General features: G+C 39.3%; 1 protein-coding gene across 1 annotated transcript in view; it reads right to left on the bottom strand.

Moving 5' to 3' along the window:
- The window catches only part of LOC126278817 (photoreceptor outer segment membrane glycoprotein 2-like), a 94,877-nt gene that overhangs the window by 54,933 nt on the left and 25,763 nt on the right, over nt 1-14,181 (bottom strand). Inside the window, exon 3 of the mRNA XM_049979091.1 lies at nt 6,791-6,930. Within this exon, the coding sequence (XP_049835048.1) occupies nt 6,791-6,930 (140 nt within the window). The remainder of the gene's footprint in view (nt 1-6,790; nt 6,931-14,181) is intronic.

The following is a 14,181-nucleotide window of genomic DNA, read 5'->3' as shown; positions in this document are numbered from 1 at the left end:
TTTGGCTTGGGATTTTTGCCAGATGTTAGCATGGTTTTTTTTGTTTTTGTTTTTCATTCTTCTTGAATGTTGGTTTCCTCATGTTAGCTTCTGTTGAATTTTTTATGGTATGCATCTTTCTTTTGTATTTTCTTTGGGGTAAATTTCAATTTCATTCTAATTGAATAGTGATCAAAGTTGATGTTTACCTCTCTGCAGACTTGAATGTCTTGGATTGTTTTATGTAAATGGTAGAAAATGGTTACACAATTGATTTGATTCTCACCAATTTCTTGTATGGGGTACCTCAGTCTTCTGTTTTGATGAAATTCTTCTCAAACTAGATTATAAATATTTTATAAAATAAATACCACATCTTATAACAGAATTTTGTCATTTGAAAAAGGAAATTTGAAAAGAAACTTATTATTATTTATTGAGCAGGAGTCACAATCAAGTAATTTTTTGAGGCCAAAAGCAAAAATTTTGTCTTTCAAGAAAGGATTCATATTTTTTCACTTTTTCCATATTGGCATGTTACAGAATACTACATACACTTATTAATAAATTATGAGGCAAAATTTCCTGCCGGTAGTGACCTTCTTGAGATGAAGTGTGCATTACTGTTGACACATATATACAGAATTAGAAGTGACGCCTTCCTTGCTTTTCAGAATTAGTAGTTCCTTCCTTATGGAAGAGAGGGACTGATTTTAGAAGGTTAAAACATAAGGGCAGGTCACATACACACACACATGGAAAGTAGCATAATAACAGCTTAAAGGATGATACCCAATTACCTGGAACAGTACTGGTATAACTACTGAGTCAAACTTTCTGACAACTGAACTACAATAACAACTTCTTAGTACATATGCATCGAGAAATTGGATTATGATTTGAGGCAAAGTAAAACATTCAACAGAATATTCACTGCATTTTTAAAGAAAAATTTAAACATTTGTAATGTACAAAGTAAAAGATTGTAATCATTTTTCCTTCATGTTCTGCATATCGAACAACAAAGGAAAACTTTCAGGGACAAGCAACGAGTCTTGATATGAATTAACAAACTGAAGCTGTTGCTAGAAACCACAGTAATAATTAATTGTCATTGGACTACAATAAACTATTTGTAACTATATTAGAGAAGGAAAGTTGTGGAACACTTGTTTCAGTAACCATGGACAAAAGAATTCATTTCTGTTTGTTTGAAACACTGTAATATGTGTCTTTTTGAGAAAATGGAAAATTCATGATTCACTGCAACAATATTATGAAAAGAATGGTTGCCACTCAACATACAGTGGAGATGCTGACTCACATATAGGCACAACAAAAAGACTGTCACACAATAAACTTTCAGCCAACAAGGCCTTTGTCAAAAATAGACAACACACACACACAACTCACACATGCATGACCACAGTCTCTGGCAGCTCAAGCCAGACTGTGAGGAGAAGCACATGACGGGAGAAGCTACTGGATGGTGGAGGTAAGAATGAGGCTGTGGTGGAGAGGGGGAGGGATAGCAGAGTAAGGTTGGAGGACAGTAAAGTGCTTCTTGTGAGGATGTACAGGAACAAGATAGAGAGAGGGTAGGGCAGCTAAGTGCAGTCAAGAGATCAGACAGAGGACAAAGAGGAGGGAGGGGGAGTATCAGAAAGGAAGAGAAGTAAAAAGACTGAGGATGTGTTGGATTGGGAACAGAGAAAGGGCTAGATGGGTGAGGACACTGACTAACACTGGTTGAGGCCAGTAGGGTTACAGGAACATAGGATATATTGCAGGGAGAGTTCCCAGCCACACAATTCAGAAAAGCTGTTGTTGGTGCCAAGTATCCAGATGGCACAGGCTGTGAAGCAGTCACAGAAATGAAAAACATCATGTTAAGCAGTGTGCTCAGAATCGGGTTGGTCCAGCTGTTTCTTGACCACAGTTTGTCAGTGGCCATTCTTGTGGACAAACATGCCCATGTAGAAAGCATCACAGTGATTGCAGCTTAACTTATAGATCATGACTGGTTTCACAAGTAGCTCTGCCTTTGATGGGATAGGTGATGTTTGTGACCAGACTGGAGTCGGTGGTAGTGGGAGTATGTCTGGGACTGGTATCTAGATGTATAACAGGCTTATGAGCCATGAGGCAAGGGGCTGGGAGTAGGGGTTGTGTAGTGATGGACGAGGATATTGCGTTGGTTTGGTTGGTGGTGGAAACCACTGTAGGAGGGATGTTTCCCATTTTGGTCATGACCAGAGGTAGTTGAATCCCTGATGAAGAATGTAATTCAGTAGCTCCAGTCCTGTGTGGTACTGAGACATGAGGGAAATGCTCCTCTGGGTTCAGACGATGGGACTTCTGGGTGACTGAAAAGACAAGGCATGTGAGATCTGTTTTTGCACAAAGTTGGGAGGGTAATTACGGTCAGTGAAGGCCTCAGTGAGACCCTCAGTATATTTCGAGAGAGACTGCTCATCACTACAGCTGCAACGGCCACAGGTGGCTAGGCCATATGGAATGGGTGGCAACTGTCGAACTGTGTGTGTGTGTGTGTGTGTGTGTGTGTGTGTGTGTGTGTGTGTGTGTGTGTGTGTGTGTGTGTGTGTGTGTGTGTGTGTGTGTGTGTGTGCGTGTGTGTGTGTGTGTGTGTTGAACTAACACCTAGTTGGCCTTTAGGAGGTGTGGTGGGTAGTGTGAAGGATATATCTTATTGGTAATCGAATCCATGTTGTAAGATGTGGTTAAGTTTTTTCAGTCTGAGGTAATGAAGGAGGTAGTCCTCTACAGTTGTTTTGGGGTCTGGTTGGAGAATTATGACTGAGTGTGTACATGAAATGGTTTGGATAGTAATGCCTGTGTTAAGACATTCGGTTAGACACTAATGATGTGTCTTCCAGGAGCATCCAGATGGTACGGGAGAGGCATTTTAGTATGAATGGGATGGCAGCAATTGAAGTGGAGACACTGCTATTGGTTAGTGGGCTTCATACGGACAGAGGTTTTTACAGAGTCATTGGAGAAGTGGAAGTTAACATGGAGGTAGGTGGAGGCAGGTGACATGCTGATCTCAGATAAAATGGATAGGAGAGTAAGGCGACCATCCATTCTGTTTTTGACAGTCATGATTTTTATGGCTCTGTCCTGAATTTTTCCAAAGGTAATTCATGATACTTATTTCTTCCAGATTTTCAGGATAATTAATCATGAATTAGATTTTTTTCACCTGTATCAGTATGTTTTATTATTAGTTTAGTTAAATTGGTGAAACTGTTTGACAAAGAGACTCTATTGTTAGCAAAGTTCAAAACAGGTCTCTACCATCATCTGTATGCATGAAATAAGAAATTATATTTGACTGTATAGTGTGCTAGGTAGTATTACACTATGTTACAATACTACACAAAAGGATAAAACTTGTGTTGACTTTTTTCATATGCTATTGAAGAATACAGACATGCTGAAGAAAATTCATCTTGGTGCTAATAAAATATAAATTAATATATTTTTGTAACAAATTAAAACGATATTTTGCATTTATTACATATAATTAACATACTTTTTACAAAATCAAAAATTTTTAATGTGTCTCAAATTTGTGTCTCCTTTTTGGAGATGTGTTTAGGCTATAGAAGAATGAGTCCAGACCATGAAGATATCATCAAAGAAACTGAAACAGAAAGTGGTCTTTGAGTCTGGAGTGGGTAAGAAGGTTTCCTACGCATGTCACAGAAACAGGTTGGCATATGGCAGAGCCATGCAGGTGCCCATGGGCAAGCCACAGATTTGTTTGTCTACATCCCCCCTAAGGAGAAGCAGTAGCCAGCTAGAGAATAGTTGGTCAGTTATGAAAGGACTAGATTTGTGGGTTTGGAACTAGCAAAATGCTGGGAGAGGTAGTGCTTAATGGTACCAAGTCAGATGGTGTCAATCAAGGATTCAGGTGGCATTTTCTTTCTTTTTTTTTTTGTAAATAAATTTTTTCGATATTGTTCGTTGCATCTGCTCAGGGTGGACATCGTAAGACACCCATTTAAGTTTGTCATTGATCGATTAACTCAGTTTTTTTTTTTTTATTACAGAGGGCACCTAACCCTCTGACCGAACATGCTGAGCTACCGTGCTGGCTTGGGTTGGAGCCATCAATCAGCAAGAACTGAGATTCTTCTCACAGTAGCACAGTTACAATGATGCATCCAGGTTAGGTTTATGGATTTTGGGGAGTACACAGAAGGCAGGTGTGAAGAAGGAATTAGGAGGAAAGTGAGGGATTGATTTGGGGGGGGGGGGGGGGGGGAGAGGAAGTTCTCAGATGGGCCTAAGGATATGAGTAGAAGTTCTTCCTCTAATTCATCTTCATATTCACTGTAAGTGCCCACCTTGGTTTCTAAACCACTTGGTCATGAATGTTGTCTTCAAGATCTGGACACAGCCAATACACAGCCACTGCATCTTCTCTACTATATGTTTCAACAGGTTCTCTTCCTGGACATTCAGATCCACCTCTCTGGTGGCTCACAATCTATCAATCTTCTAAACCTCCAATCAGCCCATGAAGCAACTGCAAAAGAGCACCTCCCTCATTACCTAACGCCACCTTGGACTGGAAAAACCTGACCACATATTCTTCCAGGTTTCCAATTACCTTCCATTGTGCGCTGAAACAAGAAAACCTTTTCACCAATCCTCCTACTTAATACATGAAATATACTGGTTGATCCTTATAACACATCCACTCCATGCTCCCTTTGTCAGATGGGTTGTATTCCTGCTGAAGACACAGTAGCAGCAAGACCTGTCCTATCTAGTTGCCCACCAAATTTTATTCCAGTCCCTTCAAAGGTTAATAGTGCCCTTTTGGTGGCAGGAACACACGTGAAAGCAGTTATGTTATATACCAACTTCTGCAAAGCTTTTTCTGTGGACCTAAACAGCCACCAGCCACCAGCAAATGTGGCCAGACTGCCCATTGGCAGAACGTGCTGTAGAGCACACCATACTCTCCTTCAGTGGGTTTTTTTACAATCAAGGGCATCTGGATCTCTCCTCTCTCCCCTCCTACTTCCCCAATACTAGCTTTTCTGAATTAAGTCCTTACAGTACATCCCCTGCCAATGCAGTTCTCTTGGCTACAATCTCTAGTAGCACCTGTCTCACATCATCCCATCTGTGTCCCATGCCTCACACTTCACTCCATTAGTCTACACTCATACTCTTCTTTCTGAAGTCTCTCTCATCCTACATTTTATACTTCACACTCCCAGCCATTCCTCCACTTCACTGTAAATTTGCCTGCCTGCACCAGAACAGACTAACCAGTGCCACATTACCACCCCCTCCCTCAGAGTGGTCAGTTTCCCTTGCTTTGCGTATCAGGCTCTTTACTTATGTCACCAGCCCATCATCTCAGCAACTGGTTCAATTACCACAGGGTGGACTGAATCTGATAGGTCAGCTGCGAGACAGTGTGAATGTTTCTTGTGGTGTCCAGCTGTCAGATGGATTATGACAGGTGAGCTGAGTGCAGGTAAAGGCAGCTAGCAAGCCACAAGACCCAGTGGTCATTGGGGTTTTTGCCAGACGGAAATAGGTGTCTGTTCCAGTGGCATAGTCACAGATGAGGGAAGATGGTGGGGCCTGTGACTTGAAATATCATCACTAATATGATTTTAATTAAAATACATAAAATGCATTACAAACATGCTGGAGAAAAACTAATGACAGCATTGGAACTGTGGTAATATGGTGAGGTCTTTGAATGTAGAGCCATGTTTGAAGCATTAATAGTTAAAAAGTTTATTATAAATCGTAATAACTGAACCCATTACGATAGTCACACTTGTGATACCGCAGACGAAAGAGGATAATACCTGCAACATAATGAACACAATACTTTTCCAATTAAAGCAATAAAAATGTTATAAACAATTTAGTTTATTTATGTAAATAGAGCATAACTGTGGAATGCTCCAAAGATACACAAATGATTTTATCAGCAGCAGTTTCCATCTTAAATATTCCAATAACTTTGTATATTCAATTAGAGCTGATTTATAAAATAGGTCTAGGTCACTGACTTGAATGCTGGATGTGGCAATTCATGTGTCTGAGATTTGTTTAAAATTGTTTAAATATACATAAATGATTTTTAAGAGGTTTCAAACTGACTGCAAAGGTTTTCTACATGTTTTATCATAAGTTTTTGTATGAAATTATGTGAGAATTATGAATAGTGGTCAGGATGAACCTTTAAATAAGTGTGCAATACAGAACAGGTGGTTTTTAGTATGTTGCCTTGTGCCTGGAGTTTTGTTGAGGTATTTGCATCTTGTTTTCATATGGAATCAGTCAACTCAGGTGGTTTTTGGCCAAGTTGTGGGAGGTGTGAAAGTGTACAGCCACCTCTACTGATGATAGAGAGCCATATTTAAAGTTACTGCCTGTACATTGCCTGAACTCTGGTGGAACTTGTTAGCTCTGAAGTAGAACACTGTATGGGAATTCAGTAACATTTTCAGTCTTGTTTACAAGCCTGTTGATAACTCAATGCCCCAACTGTACAGGAGAGATAATCTTCAGTCTTCCACTATTTCTTCAATAACTGAGGAAGATAAACTGATTTTTCCAAAACAAAATGTACTCTGTTTATCACTTGGACTCTGATATCTCTTCAAAGAGTGATCAATTTTTGACATCTGCATCTAATCTAAGTCCATTTTACATACCTTCAGTGTGAATAAAGATGTAAATAGTGTACTTATTATTTCTATGTTAAGTCATCTAATAATTAGCAAGAGTTGTACATATTTTTCACCTTATCAATTTCCATTAAACTTGACCCTAGGGCAAAATGGCAATCTCCTCTGCCAAATATCCATCCATAAGCTTTACCACCTGGATCTCCAACTAAAACACTATTCCTTGCTGAAGTGTAAATGTATCGCAGCAGGATGGCTGTAATAAACTGATACATAATTCATTTATTAATAAAGTATTTGGAACTATTAATAAACAATATATAGATGCATTAAGAAACAAATACTTACATTATTCTGCATTAGTTAAAAAAAATGAAATTAGTCAGTCATTAAGATAGTTAACAGCACGCTACTATAGTACCAACTCACAAATGATGGAGGTTCACACAAATCAAGGCACCAACAGGGACTAATTATTGCCAATTTCAAGCAACAGTTGCAGTAAATGTATATGTGTCCTTTACGCCTGAACAAAGCATGTATCCTGTAAATTATGTTTCTCGCTTGCTTACATAGATGTCACTTACCACCACCATCAGTGAAGATAACTCACAACAAATGGAATAAAAATTCTCCAAGTAACTCTTACGATCATGTTTAATGTTCACACTTTCTATGACATTCAGAGCAGAGCATTCAGATCATGGTTGAATGCTCACTGGGTGTTGAAGAATGAGTGACATAGGTGCGTAGAATACGCCTAAACTCACTTGCCATCATTTGTGACTCCAACTATAGTAGTATGTAAAATGTAGTGTGCTTCACTAAGGACTTTACAATTACTCTTAAGACTCACATGCCTGTTTTGTAAAAATATGTATGTTTCTACCTTTCTTACATCCCAAGAACTAAAAACCAAGAATTGTCACGCCTGGCACATGAGGTGGCCATGCAATTACCCACCTCAGTCTACCTGCTTAACTGTAGATGTGGAATTTAGTCACCAAGTAGGAAGTCCATTTGGTTTGAACAGAGAGATGAAAACAACAGTGGCTCCAGTTTACTACTGCCTACACTCAAACAGGGCTTACTACACAGTTTCACTCCCTCTGATTCTAGTAAAGCAAACTAGTGTCCTTAAAGAGGCAGCTCTTAGCTAGATTCACTTTAATTAGGTTGTAGTCAGCACAAGATGGATAACCTATAGTAACAGACATAACTGAGTCCTTCCATCAACCGCCAGGAAACTCATCTCCTGATGTAACCAAAAACTTGGAGAAAACCTAGGTTCACTAGTACATAAGTTTCACACCATACTGTAATCATTGGAGGAAATTTTAATAATCCAACAGTCAAATGGGATAATTACAATCCTTTTAGCAGTGGGCATGAGAAGACATCTTGTGAAACATTATTAAATGCTTCCTCTGAAAACTATCTAGAGCAGATGGTACGGAAACCCATTCATGATGAAAATATATCAGATCCAACAGCAACTAATGAACCTAACCTCTTTGATGATGTTCACATCTAAACTGGTATAAGTGACCAGGAGTAAATTATAGCAACAATGATTATGAAAAAACAATGGCCAACTGAAACAAGGAGAAAGATCTAATGCGCAGAAAACTAGCAGCAGTGTCACATCTCAGTAAGGAACTAGAACACTTTCAGCCAATGACAGGGAAACTATGCCTCAAGTTTTTAGGTATAATTGAACATGCACTGGACAGATACGTACCTAGTAGAATAGTTCATGATGGGCAGGGATCCACCATGTTGTACAGTCACTGTAAATAAATTCCTAAATAAACAGAGACTACTGCAAAATAGATGTAAAACAAAGTAGAGGGTTGTAGATAGAGATGTTAAATGAAACTCAAAAGACCAATGAGAAATGTGTGAAGCCTTCATTATCATAATAGAATTTTGTCAAATGGTCTTTCATGAAGCCCCAAGAAATTCTAGTGCAGATAAAGACTGATAGTAACACCAAAGTTAGCGTCCAGTCACTCGCAAATGAGGCAAGAACTGAAATTGGGGGTAGCAAAGCAAAAGCAAAAATGCTTAAGCCTGTTTTTAAATGTTCCTTTGTAAAGTAGATACAGATGTATAGCTCCAGTTTAATCCTCATACCAATGAAAAGATGAGTGAAATAGATGCCAATGTCAGAGGTGTTGACACATAGCTAAAATCATTAAAACAGGGCAAAGCTAGAGGGCCAAATGGATTCCTATAAGATTCTACACTGAATTTGTGGCTGAGTTAGCCCCTTTTTAACTTTAATCTGCTGTACATCTGCCAGTTGCAACTGGCAGGTAATTTCACTTCTTTTTCCTGGGACTGCATTGATGGTGTCACCTGGGTTACAGCTGATTCCTCCCATAAGAAGGCAATGGGACGTCAAACAGCTAAGTTCTCACATCTCTTTGACAAACCATCTCTGCAGGTTCCGTGCAAGACTGTCATCAATTTGAGTGGCATGGTGTTGAGTGATGATGCAGTAGTCTCGGTTTTGCAGAAAGGTCTCAACATCGCTCCCACCCCCAAGTTCACTCCGGTCGCAGAAATTGTTAGTGCTATTGAACAGGTTGTAGCTCGACTTCAGCCTGAATCAGTTGAGGAAATATGTCGTGAAACTTGTCGTGCATTGACGAAATCCAAGCCGATGAAGTCAAATATCACCAGTAAAGAGAGGGTGGCCATTCATGATCTGAGGGAGCGCTCTGAAATTGTTGTCTTACCGGCTGACAAAGGCAATACTACAGTTGTTGTCTCCTATAAGGACTACACTGATAAGATGCAGAGCCTGGTAAATGATGATTCCTACCAGAAGATCAGCATTGACCCTACAAAGAAGGTGGAGAACAAGACGAGGTCGGTTCTCAAGGACACAGATTTACCGGAGGGTGACGCTAAGAAATTGTTACCCCAAGGTCCGGTACCGCCTAGACTGTATGGACTCCGGAAGGTTCACAAAGAGAGGGTACCATTGTGCCCCATTGTCAGCAACATCAGGGCACTTACATATTTGTTGGCCAAATACATGACAGGAATATTAAGTCCTTATATAGATAAATGCCCTCTTCACATCCGTAATCCCGTGGATTTTGTTAAACACCTCGATAGCTTCAGGTTGGATGAGTCAGATACCATGGTGAGTTTTGACGTTGTTTCCTTGTTTACGAGGGTACCCCTGCAAGAGTCACTAGAATTGATTAGTCAGAAGTTTGATGAGAAGACCACTGAACTTTTTAGTCATGTCTTGACTTCCACATATTTTCTTTTTAATGGAGAATACTACAAACAAATGGAGGGAGTCGCCATGGGTAGCCCCCTCTCACCAGTGGTGGCGAGTTTGTGCATGGAGAACTTCGAGGAGGAAGCCCTGTCGTCATCCGAATGAAAACCTACTTGCTTTTTCCGTTACATGGACAACACGTTCGTCACTGCACGCAGACAGCTACCACCACCCTTCACAGAGGAATGGGGTGCTTAAAACTCTGGTACATAGGGCGCACACTATCTCTCAACTGGGAGGAACACACCACAGAACTGCTGAAGCGTCTTAACAAATCTCAATTTGCAATGCAAATTGTGTCAGACATAGGGGATATAAAAATGAAAAAGCTAGCATACTATGCTTACTTTCATTCCATACCCAGAGAGTCTACCCCAGGAATTGGAACATCTGAGAACTGTATTTCGAACAAATGGGTACTCAGAGTGGCAGATTCAACGTGCTCTCTGCCCAACCACTACAGCACAACCTATGGGGATGGATGAAATCGCAAGGGAGGAGGTAGGCACTGTGTTTATTCCGTATACAGGCGCACTCTTGGGGAAAATTGCCCACATTTTGAAGAAACACTGGGGCGGAACTGTGTTTTGTCCTCTGAATAAAACTCGTGCACTGATGGGGAGCGCCAAAGATGACCTCGGTTTGAGGAAGGCTGGCGTGTAACAGATTCCGTGTCAATGTGGCAAATCATATATTGGTCAGATGATGCGTACCGCCAAGGATCGATGCCGTGAACACCAGAGGCACACTCGACTGATGTATCCGAGCAAGTCGGCGGTCGCTGAACATTGTTTGTTGGGAAATCACGCTATGGAGTACGAACACACGAGGATTCTAGTGCAGACGTTGAGATACTGGGACAGCGTTGTTAGAGAGGCCATCGAAATTCACACCAATGACGACCTCATAAACCGTGAATGTGGCTATAATCTTAGCAAGGCTTGGGAACCAGCAATTGGGTTAATCAAGAGGAAATCGAGCAAACATACAGTTGTGACGACCACGGCAGACAGAGCCATCACACCGATGTCATCTCAGATGCTGTTGCAATCTGTTCCACCGCGCGACCGTGGCATGGAGCGCGGACGGCGGAGTGAGTGCACTGCGGGTGGAGGGTATTTAAATCGGCTGCCGCCGCGACCGAACTCAGTTCCCTCTGAGCAGCCATAGCGTATGGATCTCCGTACTGGCACATTCACAGGAGCTCAGTGCATCAGTTCACCTGATGATGGCGACATGTATGTTCGCCGAAATATTGTGCCCGTTGGACACTGTAGACCGGCAGTACACCTGTGGATATTTTGATTATCAAATACGCAGGGAGAAACTGAAGAATCACATGTGCTTAATTGATTACACAAAAAAAATTGCAGGCAACTGGTACATTTTGTGATCTGCCAAAGGCATTTGACTGTGTAAATCACAATATCCTTTCAAGTAAATTAGAGTATTATGGTGTAACAGGAAATGCTGTGAAATGGTTCAAATCTTATATCTCTGGCAGGAAACAAAGGGTGTTATTAGGAAAGAGACATGTATTAAGCTATTAGGCATCATCCAACTGAGAACTAATTACATGTGAGGTCCCACAAGGTTCCATTTTAGGGCTCTTACTTTTTCTTTTGTATATTAATGACCTTTCATCAGTAACATTACCAGATGCCAAGTTTGTATTGTTTGCTGATGATACAAACATTGCAATAAATAGCAAATCAAGTGTAGTCTTAGAAAGATAGGCTAATAAAATATTTGAGGACATTAATCACTAGTTCCTAGCCAATTCTTTGTCACTATACTTTGAAAAAACACACTACATGCAGTTCAGAACTTGTATGGGGTGTCCCAAGAGTATATGCCTTACATACGATGACAAGCAGATAGAAGAAGTGGACAATGTTAAATTCTTGGGATTACAGCTTGATAATAAATTTAACTGGGAGGAACACATCACAGAACTGCTGAAGCATCTTAACAAATCTCAATTTGCAATGCAAATTGTGTCAGACATAGTTGATATAAAAATGAAAAAGCTAGCACACTGTGCTTACTTTCATTCCATAATGTCATATGGGATTATTTTTTGGGGGTAATTAATCAAGCCAAGCTAAAGTTTTCTGGGCACAAAAACATGCAGTAAGAGTTACATGGTGTGTGAACTCAAGAACATCGTGCAGAAACCTGTTTAGGGAACTAGGGATACTAACTACTGCTTCCTAATATATGTATTCCTTAATGAAATTTTTTATTAAAAATATGTCATTTTTTCAAACCAACAGCTCAATTCTTGGAATCAATACTAGAAATAAGAATAATCTTCACAAGCATTTAAAGTCACTTACTCTTGTACAAAAAGGTATGCCATATTCAGGAACACACATTTTCAATAACTTGCCAGCAGCCATAAAAAGCTTAACAACCAATGAAATTCAGTTTACGAGAAGCCTAAAGGATTTATTGGTGACCAAGTCCTTCTACTCCATTGATGAATTTCTCAGTAGAACCAACTGATTTGTGTAAGTGCAATTTAACTTCTGCACAATTTCAATGCAGTAATGTCTTCATTGTAAGAGAGAGAGAGAGAGAGAGAGAGAGAGAGAGAGAGAGAGTGTAATTACAATCTAACTTCTGCACCATTTCAGTGCAATAATGTGTTCATTGTAATTAAGTATTATAGTAGTTCTATTACATGTTTATTACCTTATACATAAAAAAACATTTTTGTTTTAAATTCAGTGCATTATTGTATGTAAAATGACTCTTTCATATAGTGTTCATTTAAAAAAATGACGATCATTCCACTTGGGACATGTGGAATTGTACATTAGCTTATTTATTTGAGTTGTATATATTTGTCATGTATTATTGTTTTTATGACATGTTCTACATCCTGGAGGACTTCCTCACTACAGATCAATTGGAATGAAAGCAAATCTAATCAATCTAATCTAATTTAGCAGTGCATAAAAGACCTGAAAGATAGCATGAGCAGTATGCACCTGCCTACTGGTGAGGCTAAGCCAAGCTAAGTGCTACAAAGCATTGTAATTTTTTGCAGAGTGTGACACAAATTTTGCCCAGGCTGAAAAATGTAAGAGGCCAGAAGAATGTCAGAGCTTCAAGTACCGAAGGATATTGTAAAACTTGTGGAGAATGTGACACCTACAATCCTCTTGTTTTACTATGCTCCAGCCTAAGGATGTTTTTATTTTTATATTTTAAAAAGCAACTGATAAACATACTAACACAACGAAAGCAAATATTTCCAAGTGTAGTTGGATTCAAGTGAAAAAAAGTTGTGCCTGGTGTCATCAAGATGAGAACAACGTTTAACAAGCTTGAAGATTGAAGCACCTACAAGATTTTCAAGAAAGCAATTACCACTGATATAGTAATGAATTTCGTGTTGCAATCACAACAGTGTAAAAACAACTTATCAGGTGCAAAGAAAAAAGATTTGAAAATGGCTAATATAACATTTTTTGAACAGTTATTTAAAATTTGCTTTGCGCTGTATAAAAGTAAAAGATGGAGTAAAATGATTTAATTACAGGATAGTGTATCTGTAAAACATGTATTATTAACAAAACTGATAAATGCTTGAGATTTCTTTCGTCAGCACTTACCCTGTCTTTGCTGATACCAGTACAGCATTTAGCACGTTATGCGCTTTTCGGAATAAAATATTTATTTTCATTGATAAAAGGAAAGGATCTTAAAAACTGCAATACTTTTGTGACTCTTAGTGTAGAAAACAAATAACAAATATTGTTGAGGTTTTTTCATTCCAATATTTTTTTTCAAACCAAAAAATTGAATAATTCGGAATAAGTCTTTTGGCACTTAGCCCGTTATTGATTTCCATTCTCCAAATGGTGGTCAAAAACAGTCTAAAAAGCTTGTGAGGATGTTACAGGTGCGGTTGTACTGGGAAATAATTGTTATGAAAAAATTCTATATGTTGTCCCGTTTCTGCATTATTTATTATTGAAGTTAGCCAATCCAGTTGTCACACACACAAATTCAAGCAACCTGCCAGAGACAGTGTCAGTATACTTGTTCTTCATTTGGTTTCCTCAAACTGAACAACCACAGTTTTCAAAAAAGGCATATTTTGAATGGTAATGAGCATACAAATAAGTGGTAACTCACAGACCCACACGTGCAAGTGCTTGAATCTGCACACACAACAGTCAGATTGGCTGACTT

The sequence above is a fragment of the Schistocerca gregaria genome, chromosome 6, assembly GCF_023897955.1.
Source record: "Schistocerca gregaria isolate iqSchGreg1 chromosome 6, iqSchGreg1.2, whole genome shotgun sequence".
Taxonomy (NCBI): domain Eukaryota; kingdom Metazoa; phylum Arthropoda; class Insecta; order Orthoptera; family Acrididae; genus Schistocerca; species Schistocerca gregaria.
The sequence above is the reverse complement of the archived record's forward strand: the minus strand, read 5'-3'. Positions and strand labels throughout refer to the sequence as shown.